General features: G+C 41.3%; 1 protein-coding gene across 1 annotated transcript in view; it reads right to left on the bottom strand.

Moving 5' to 3' along the window:
• Positions 1-691: 691 nt before the first annotated feature.
• The window catches only part of CACNA2D3 (calcium voltage-gated channel auxiliary subunit alpha2delta 3), an 876,446-nt gene continuing 866,414 nt past the window's right edge, over positions 692-10,723 (bottom strand). Inside the window, exons 36-38 of the mRNA XM_025885299.2 lie at positions 3,611-3,723; positions 3,308-3,390; positions 692-1,091 (exon numbers count right to left, since the gene is read on the bottom strand). Coding sequence (XP_025741084.1) covers positions 999-1,091; positions 3,308-3,390; positions 3,611-3,723 — 289 coding nt within the window. The 3' untranslated portion in view covers positions 692-998. The remainder of the gene's footprint in view (positions 1,092-3,307; positions 3,391-3,610; positions 3,724-10,723) is intronic.

Raw genomic sequence — 10,723 nt, 5'->3', positions numbered from 1 at the left:
TTTGAGATCAAATTTCATCCCTTGTTTATGGGGAAAGCCAGAAGCCAAATGCTCAAGCAATAAGCTTGAGAGTCATTTATAGTCATTGTTTTTTTTTTTTAAAGATTTTTTATTTATTTATTTGACAGAGAGAGAGACACAGCGAGAGAGGGAACACAAGCAGGGGGGAGTGGGTGAGGGAGAAGCAGGCTTCCCACCGAGCAGGGAGCTGGATGCGGGGGCTCTGTCTCAGGACCCTGAGATCATGACCTGAGCCCAAGACAGACACTTAAGGACTGAGCCACCCAGGTGCCCCTAGTCATTGTTTTTTTCCTCTGTCAAGTCTTTTCAGAATGAATTCCTAGGATTTACGGCTTTATTTCTACTCCCAATACTCGAGTATTATGGGAGCTTGTGTCCTCATCCAAATTATGATTTCTATTGAAGCTTAGTTCAAAAAAATTCAGGGTTCTTTGTCATAAACTCTTCCCATGCAGATGATATTTTGGTTTACTTCTGTATAAATATTTTTATAACTGAGAGTGAAGCACCTAAACAATTGTGAAATATTTGTCTAGAATCTGCTTTAGAATGAAGTCTCTGCCAACAATCCTCCTTTCCCGGTATCTGGAATGGGTGACTTTTCCATGCAATCAACTTTCAGTCTGTAGTCTCAGCAATAAAGCAAAAATCAAAAAGATGATGATTTTAATATACTTTATTTAAAAAGTACACAGTTTTAAATTGGTTTCAATGGGTTTCAAGCAGAAGGGACACTGCCTACTCGCAGTCCCATTTCTGATGAAGGGTGATTATCATGTAGCAAACTCACATTTGCATGACTGGCAAAGTAAAAAGCTAACTTTTTGCCAACATTTCTTTAAGAGTTTATATCACGCACAGTTTAAAACCATGAGATGCTGATGGTTGGACTATATTTCATGTCTCCTATGTCGCACCATATTTTGGTTCACAGTTTATCCATAATTTAGCATGCCAAGAGAACATCTCAGTCAGTGTCACCTTGAGAAGAGCATCAGGAGCAGAGGGAAGAGGGTAAGGACCATCTTGGCCTGCAGACCGGGCGCACCGCCACACTCCCTTGCGTTCTCCTACAGGGGAAGACGGGAACTGTTAGAACCAGATAGATCCCAAGACGCCTTCAACTTCCCAAGCTGTATCGAGTCCCCAGACCTCCCCCTACGCCCTCCAATGTAGGAATCAAGTCTTTTGGAAACTAGATAGTGCAAGGAAACGCACTTGTCTAAATTTCATCAAGTTTATGATGAGAATCTCTGATTTCAGTTGTCAGCGCATAAAATGTGCCAAACTACTCTGTGTATACTATTACACAGAACACTCAAGAGGCCAAGGGCTGTTGGTGGAGATGTCTGCTGTGATCCAATGAGAACAGCAGAATATTGGCCTTCTAATGTTTTCCTGTCAGAATGTAAGTAAAAGTTGACATCTAAGGGGTCTGATCATTGCAGAAACAGCTATAGAAGGTTTTGTGTGTGTCTTCTTTCTTTTCGTTTGGGGAAAGGAGGGGTTTGTTTTATAAAAATGAAATCATATTATGTAATCCTTTCTGCAGTGTGCTTTTTATCCACTGGTTGATGGAAATTCTTCCAGCTCCATTTTTCCAGCTCTACTGTATTATCTCCCACTCCCCCTGCTTGTGTTCCCTCTCTCACTGTGTCTCTCTCTGTCAAATAAGTAAAATCTTTAAAAAAATAAATAAGTAAATAAATAAAATTATCTTTTTCCATAAAAAAATTTATAATTTTTATATAAAGAAATTCTGTTTTTCTTCCATAGCTGTGTGGTCTTGGATAGAAAGATTTCTCCAATCCCTAAAATTTCTTGTGAGACTATTATTTTACCATTAAAATCGAATCTATATTTTCCCCTTTGAATTGAACCTTTGTCATATCTAAGAATTTCTCTGCTGCCCTACTGACCTCATCTTACTAGCTCTAGAAACTTACAGAAAGAAATACTAATTTTTTGAATGTTGATCTTATATCTATTTACCAAAGTAAATTATCTTATTAACTCCAGAAGATTTTTACTCTAGTGACTTTAGTTGTCTACACAGGCATTCTGGTTTTCACTGAAGCGATTTTAGCATTTGGGGACTATTACTTGTATTTGAATTCTACACAAAGATTTTTTTATTTGAATTTTATCATTGAATTTGAGCAAAGATCTTTCCAGCATATATTTGCATAATATGTTGCTACTGAACACTCCTTTGAATATAGAAGCAAATATTCTCAATAAATTCCAAGTTCTTATTGGTACTCTAGTGACCTTAACATCTTCTCTAGGACTTGGAGAGTTAAAGATTAAAATTATTTACCATTTAAAGGTGGGATTTAAAGTTGGTCAGTTGGCTTTGGTGGCATTTTTAAGAATGGAGATCCTCCCAGGCTCTCCATAATAATAATTGGTCTAGACAAGCTTTGCATTTTTTGAAGTGGGGTGGAGTTAATTTTTAAATTTCTGTTATTTTTGTTAGACCAAAAAGACCAAAAAGGTGTTTTTTGCCTATGGTACTTTTTTTTTTAAAGATTTTATTTATTTGACAGAGAGAGCACAAGCAGAGGGAGAGAGAGGGAGAAGCAGGCTCCCTGCTGAGCAAGGAGCCCGATGTGGGACTCGATCCCAGTACCCTGGGATCACGCCCCGGGGCCGAAGGCAGACGCTTAACCGACTGAGCCACCCAGGCGTCCCTTGCCTATGGTACTTTGGGGGTATTCACCTTTCTCAGTGCTAAGTTTAATTTTTTTTTTTTCGGATCCTCACTTCTGGTGTAAATGGAGTGCCTTTATAGTTGTGCCTTCAGGTGGTGAGGGGGTTTGGAAGCTTATCATTCCACCTGCATAAACTGTGACTCTTGACCTGATACCAATATTGCCACTTCTGCTTTCCATGGACTTCTTGCAAATAAAAGGCTGTCGAAAAGTCAGCAGGAGAATATCACTTGAACTACAATTTGAAACAAGTAAACCAAGATGGTCAGAGCCACAGTGTATGTAATAGCATAAAGTAATTACACTACAGCAGAGCCATCCCAAAGGGAAGGAAGGTAGTAAAGAAGCTTTAAACTCTATACACAGATAGAATAAGACCGTGAAGCACAGACTGAATGTGAAGGCGTTGGGGGCTAAAGTAGAGGGCCGTTAGCCTTCCACTGCTTCCATTGATCTGCCTGCAAGGGATTGTTTCCTCACCAGTAAACTTCTTAGCTACAGTTCTTTGACCATTATGAGACTCTCATGGTGAATCTGGTGGAAAAAGAGAACAGGAAGGTTCGCAGACTTACCTCAGGATGGAAGCCATGACAAGACTCCGGACGCCTTCTGATCTTCTGGGCCTTTAAACGTTCACACTTAAGGGATTCGTTATGTTGACTGTAGTTAAGGCATATTGCCCAGATGTCACTTTCCCTCACTCTGCATGTTGGAGGTCAAACCTTGGCACTGAACTCCCTTAAATACTTTTCTCTCTCCAATTGTGGAAAGGCTGTCATTTCCCCCTCTCTAGTATTTCTCCCCTAGGTTTCCTTACTGTCCATCCCCCTCACCAGCTTCAGCAGCAGTGGCTGGACCCACGCACAAAAGGATATACCTGATTTCAATGGGCGCCATGGTGATGGGGGTCATGGACTCACACAGGCAGCTGCTGTCCACCACCACCATGAACAGATTGCTGCTTGGAATTTGCTGGATGACAAAGGACCTGTTGGAACATGAAGCACAGAGACAGTGAGTGGTCGTTTACCATCTGTCAAGTCAAGAATCCTGAGGTAATCTTCTCCCCTGGGGAGTTAACTCCTCTAATATTTTGGAACACAGTTCTCGGAGACTGCTTTACTACTGAACTTGCCTCCTCCGTGAGGCTCTTCACTTTTAAATACCAAGCTTCGCTAAAAAGACAACAGTTAAAACCTATGGCTGCAGCTACACATAGCTCCTAAAACTCACCTTGGGAAGACTGGAAAGTCACGTGCACAAAACAGGACAGTCACGTTGGCTAAATCAACCCAATTTCCAAGGCGATGGGGTCAGGCTTTTCCAAGCCTTGCTTCCTCCTCCCAGATTACATTCAATGTTCTTTGTCCCTCTCTCTTCCCAGAATGATGAAATGAAGTTCCTAGACCTTTCCCTGGACCGCTTCGCACAATTTCTGCCCATAATAGAGGTACAATGTTTGCATGAGATTAATGCGGGTCATTTGGGAGTTCCACAGTGTTGAGGCCATGCGTGCTAGTGCTCAGGCTATGTGGCCGTGCTGACATCCGGGTCCAGCAGGACAGTTAGTCCAACGGAAAGTAAGCCTATTGGCACCTGCTCGCTCATCACCTGACGCAGTGAAATGACAAAAGTAACAGCACTGTCAAAACACTCTTGAAGCAAGAAATACCACTGATTCTTTGGAGGAACAAATTAGAGAACAAAATCCCATATTCTTCCAGAGCAAACAGATTAGCTAAATGCTTAGCTCAAGTCTAGAATCCCTGTCATATAATATAATTTTTCACGACATTTCGCTAAATTCTGTTCAGTCGGATGAGGTAGACTGTAACATAACAAAGTGGTCAATTTCTCTGTAAGTTTTACCTTCTTTCATCTTTCTCCCAACAAATTTGTTCTATTCTCTGAAGTGTATCACCACGACTTACTGAAATCATGCAATGAAGAAGAATCCTTCTGTTTTGTGGGAAATTATAAAGAGGAGAAAGGACAACCTTTTTATTTTTACCTTTTAATGCCTCTTATGTTGAATTATCCAAAAATGGCTCAAAGATTATAACACAACTTGTTTCTTGTCTACAAATGCTGGATGCCTATTCATCTAATATTCTGCAATTATGTTTGTGTTTTTGTTTTTGTTTTTAATCCATAGCAGGGAACAAGGCATGCCTTTGCTCAGAGATGCTGCCTTGATGCCATCCATGCTCTGGAACATGGACTCCACCCTCCCACCCTTCTCCATAACTCTACTTGGCCTGAGGAAAAAAATTCAACCTTGCTGTCTCACTTAGACTTTAAAATTGTCGGCTTTACCCTCCCCCTTTTAGCACTAGGTACTTTCTCTCCTCTGCAAAGACATTGCTCTAGTAGGTGGCCTCTTTGCAATGGGTGATGCCTATCAGAAAGAAAATAACCTAGCTTAGGTGGTGCTCATCAGAGAACCAATGATTTCCATGGTGAAGGCAGGTTAACAGAGTCTCAAAGACAAATGCGAAACCAAGATCATACAACTCTTTAAAGAACAAATGATTGACTAGAATATTAAGCCAAATGAATCTACCAGATGGCCAAAAAAGGAACAAGAGATTAAAATATGAAATAGAAGCTCCAAAGGGAGAGACGATATTTTCCAATTGAAGAAAAATTTGACTTCTTTTTTTTCACTAAAAGGGTCCATTCATGCACGAGTGAAACTTCAGATCATCAAAGATACAGACCAATCCTAAAAGCGTCTCTAGAAACAAATTACTTAAAGAAGAATGAGAACGACACAAACTTCTCAATGGGGGACTTAAGATGAAGAAAACAGAGCAACGTTTTTAAAGTTCTGAGGGAATGGAAAAAAGGAAATAAAAGGTATGTCAGAATCCAGAGGAAAATAGAGTCTAACTAACGGGAGATGTAGGTAGAAATTTGTGTTTTAAAATTTAGGGATAACTACTGAAAATAAACTGAAGGATGAAAATCTGATTAATCTAAGAGAGCATGGTAAATAACACACAGGTGCGTGCGAGCACACATGCATGACTACTGGTATAATATAAAATTATTACCAATCATAATGTCTGTTGGTTAGATTCACATATTAAAAGGCAGAGACTCAAAAAGTTAATTTTTAAAAAAGGCAGAGAGGGCGCCTGGGTGGCTCAGTTGGTTAAGCAACTGCCTTCGGCTCAGGTCATGATCCCGGAGTCCTGGGATCGAGTCCCACATCGGGCTCCCGGCTCGGCGGGGAGCCTGCTTCTCCCTCTGACCTTCTCCCCTCTCATACTGTTTCTCTCTCTCTCTCTCTCAAATAAATAAATAAAATCTTTAAAAAAAAATAAAAATAAAAAAGGCAGAGATTCTTAAATCGGGTTTACGAAAACACCAGCATTATGCTATTTGCAAGAAGACACTCCTAATATGGAATGACAGGAGAGGACAAAGGACACCAGAAAAATGCTAAAGACAAAAGAGAGTGACAGGTTTCGTAGTATTCTTCTACAAATATTCACAGGGAAGATCATTAAAATGTAATAAAGAAAAGAGTTTGTACTGAAAAACAGTATAGTAGCATAACAAGCTATGATATGAACCTTTATGATCAGAGTGTACAAACTCATAGAAATGCCTCAAGTGATTGATGCACACATGATTTATTTAAAAATGGAGTGAAAATTCCTCATATCCAAACAATAGAGAATATAAGCTATTTTCAAACACAGGGAACTGCAACACATTCCAAAGAGCAGAAAGCATCAATGACATGTTCTTTTAGGGTAGGGTACAATTAGAAATTAATAGCAAAAAATACACAAACAGTGGAAATTAAAAATTTTTTAAAAAACACATTCAAGTAATCCTTGACAATTTAAGAACAGCCCAGACTCAAATCTCTGCGGTATGACCTTAAATATGTTTATTGGGGAAAAACAGTTTGCCAGTAAATGAACTAAGTTTTTGGATGGAGAAGCTGGAAAAAATAAGAACACACACCTGCACCTGTGCCCCTACCCCTGGTCTTCCCTCTGGGACCCTGGGTTGAGTACTGGTCGCTCTCTCCACAAGCTCTCAGGCTTCTCCAACGATGAGGCTGATGGAAGGGACGAGACATGACCATTGCATAGTTCCCCTCAGTTCACAAACATGCTGTCACATCTCCCACCTCGGGGAAAAAGAAAACTCTCCCTTGACCTCACCTCCAGCTAGCGCCCTATTTCTCTGTCTTCTTTCATAGTGTGAATCCTAAAAAGAATTCTCCACAGTCGGTCCACTTCCCCGCACCCCTCCTTTCACAAACCCACCACAATTCTTCTGTATTCCTTTCCACTTCGCTGAATCAGTCCTGTCAAGGACCCAGTGACCTGACTACCTTTCTTCTAGCCTGGGCCTCTGCTCCGTCCTTACTTGCTTCCTGTCCACCCTTCACCCCAGACTGCCGTTTCCATGGGAGGAAGGCTGCATCGCTCTGCCCCAGTAATCTGTTACCCCAGCACCTAGAGCTGTGCCTGGGACTGAGCAGATTCTTTGCAAATACTTGTTGACTCAGTGACGAACGGAGTTTATAAAGATAAAAGCAGAAGAATAAATGCAAATAAAACTGTGAAGATAACTGAAAGAACCAAGCTCTGGTTTAAAAGAACATTGACATAAATCAGCCTTCGGCTCAAAAGAAAGAAGTTACAAAGTCACATTAAAACCCAAAAGATCCAGAGGCATTTAAGCATTTTAAGTGACTATTATGTATACATAATGGCAAACAATTTGAAAAGTTAGAGCAAACACACCTTTGGGGATAAAGTATAAACTATCAACATTTGGCCAAGCTGTAAAAACACAAAGAGACAAAGTGCTGTGAAAAAAAAAAAAAAAACCCTAAAATGCTCATTGAGGATCTACCTGCAAGTGAATACGACCAAGTCACCCAAAGAACAGATACCAGTGTGTTCACTGAAAACCCATGTGAACCCACTGACCAACCACTAGAATAAAAGAAGTCAGCAAGCTGACCAGTTACATAATCAGCATATCAAACCACAGCCTCTCCCTGGACAAAGGCAATAACCAATGAAAAAAATATTTATGAAATAAAGAACCATTGAGAGTATCAATAATGACTATGGAATGCCTAAGAATAAATCTTTTTTTTAAAAGATTTTATTTATTTTTTGACAGAGAGAGACACAGCGAGAGAGGGAACACAAGCAGGGGGAGCGGGAGAGGGAGAAGCAGGCTTCCTGCTGAGCAGGGAGCCCAAAGCGGGGCTCGATGTGGGGCTCGATGCGGGGCTCAATCCCAGGACCCTGGGATCATGACCTGAGCCAAAGGCAGACGCTTAACGACTGAGCCACCCAGACGCCCTGAATAAATCTAGTAAAAGACTTCTTTATCAAGAAAATGACCAAGCTTTACTGAACATAAAAAGACAAACTAAGAATTGCAGGGGGGGCAGGACAAGGGTGGTGGAAAGGAGCACTTATATACGAAAGATGTCATTTCTCTTTCAGTGGACCTTTTAATTCAAGCAAAGGAATTCAAAGGGATTCTTACTGGGATTTTTGATGGAATTTTAGGTATTGATCCTAAGATTCATTCAGAAGGGTAAATATAAAGAATAGTCCGGACAATCGCATAAACTTGAGTTTTAGGTAAAGGGAAGCAAAACCAAGGCGTGTGCCCTCACCTATGTCAAAACCCACAAGAGGACTTATAGAAAAGGAAACATGGATGGACACCTGGCACATTAAAAGGAGTTCGATCTCTCTAAAAGAGAAAATACACATTAAAATGAGACTAAAGTAATGAAATGCACTTTTTACCAGCAGAATGGCCAAAATTTAATCTACGCTAACATCAAATGATGGCATCTGAAGACGTGAACATCATTCTACACTGCTGGTGGGAAAGTGAATAAAACCACGATGAGAACAATCTGTTATTATTACAGTGGAAATCATGGCAATCCTATTTTTTCAGTAGTTTTACTTCTCAGTAAGATACACTCCTGCTCAGGAACCTTAGAAGTCATGTGTAATGATGCTCTTGGTAACATTGTTCACTGAGAAAAGAAAAAAAAAGGAAACCCACCTCAAAGTCCATCAACAGAGGGAGGATTAAGTAAGCAACAGTGTGTCCATTCTGTGGTCTACTTGGCAGCACCAGATAAAAGGGGGAAGGAGACTACTTATTGCTGTGATGCCTGGGTGGCTCAGTTGGTTGGGCGACTGCCTTCGGCTCAGGTCATGATCCTGGAGCCCCGGGATCGAGTCCCGCATTGGGCTCCCTGCTCGGTGGGGAGTCTGCTTCTCCCTCTGACCCTCCCCCCTCTCATGTGCTTTCTCTCTCTCTCATTCTCTCTCTCAAATAAATAAAAATCTTAAAAAAAAAAAAAAAGACTAACAATTTCCTTCCTTAAAAAAAAAAAATACTTGTTGCTGTGAAAGAACACCCCAGGGATCCCTGGGCGGCTGAGTCAGTTAAGCGTCTGCCTTTGGCTCGGGTCATGATCCCAGGGTCCTGGGATCGAGTCCTGCATCGGGCTCAGCAGGGAGTCTGCTTCTCCATCTGCCCCTCCCCTTGTGCTCTCTCTTTCTGTCTCAAATAAATAAATTAATTAATTAATTAATAATTTTAAAAAAAGAAAGAATACCCCAAACACAGTAAGTGGGAAAACAACGTTGCAAAACTATAATAAAGTATGAATATTTAAGAATATTTAGAAATCTTCATCGAAGAATATTTAATTCTGCTACGGAGAACAAGAAAAATAAGTGGGATGGGTAAGGTGTATCAGATGTGTTAGGGATAGCAAATCAGTAAGCAATCCGTGCATGACTCATGTCAGTCACAGTAAGAATCAATGGACTAAACAAGTGGGACCACATGTGAGTTGAAAGCAACAAAAGACAGAATGTATGAAGGGTCTTCTTAGCAATAAGAAGAAATGGAAGTACCAAATGAAATGAAATATTTATAAGGCAAAAGACTATGTCATCTCCAGATTGAGAGCTCTCACTTACATCATCCTTAAATCAACCCACTGGCAACTCCTATTCTCCTCGCGAGACACGCAGAAAACATCATGGCTGCCCAGCAGGTGGGAGGCAAACTACAAACTTGCTCTCTGGCCCGTGAGGCAAGCAGGTATTGGCCCAAGGCACCTTCTGTCTGCTAAGCCCCCAACCTCACCCTCAAGTCTGTTCCTTCTACCATGTCATCAGGAGGAAAGAGAGCCAGGGAGCAGACCAGGGGAGGGGAGGAAGGGAGGAAAGTGACCGGGGGAGGAGGGGTAATTGTCAAGAGAAATGAAGTGAATCCATAACACTGAAGTTCTTTAGAAGGAGAATGTGTTCCAGTATTCTTCAAACATTTATAAAATGGGGTGTGATGCTAAGGGCCGAGTACTGACTTTCTCCTTCTGCAAAAGAGAAAACTGGGACTCAGGGGGGTGCGCAAACTCATATAGAAGCTATATGGATTGAGACACGCTTGTGCCCATTTTAGAGATGGGGGAACAAGAGGCTGGGTGACTTCCTGGAGTAACAGGGGCAGATGGCAAGCCTCCGAGGCCCAGGCCCTTTTCGGTCTATCACGGGGGCCAGCAGATGTGCTGTCTTGTATGGGAAGTATTAGTGCTCCAGTTCCTTGAGGGCAGACCCAGAGTGATTCCTCGCTTAAGGACAAGGGCAAGATATTATTTTTAACACATTTCTTCTCTTAGTAGAAGGCTCCCCAAGTTTTCTCAAGGAAGCCCCTCAGCAAACTTCTCTTTTCCCCCCAAATCCTAGGAGATGAAAAGCCTTGCACGCAGCTATCCTGAAAGAGAGGAAAACACCCCCCTACAAAGGATTTGCCAGCGGAAAGATTAACTGCTTTTCCATATTTTAAAGACTTACTGTCTGCTTATTAACATGGTGCTTCGGAGGGGTCTGGGCAATGTTAGCTGTACATTTATGTGCACAACGTGTATTTATGGCCCAGGGTGCAGGGTTGAACTTCATAAA

Source organism: Callorhinus ursinus, unplaced genomic scaffold (genome assembly GCF_003265705.2).
Source record: "Callorhinus ursinus isolate GAN/ISIS: 27379988/994484 unplaced genomic scaffold, GSC_fseal_2.0 scaffold15, whole genome shotgun sequence".
Lineage (NCBI taxonomy): Eukaryota > Metazoa > Chordata > Mammalia > Carnivora > Otariidae > Callorhinus > Callorhinus ursinus.
Note: the sequence above shows the minus strand (reverse complement) of the source record. Positions and strands in the feature narration are given on the sequence as shown.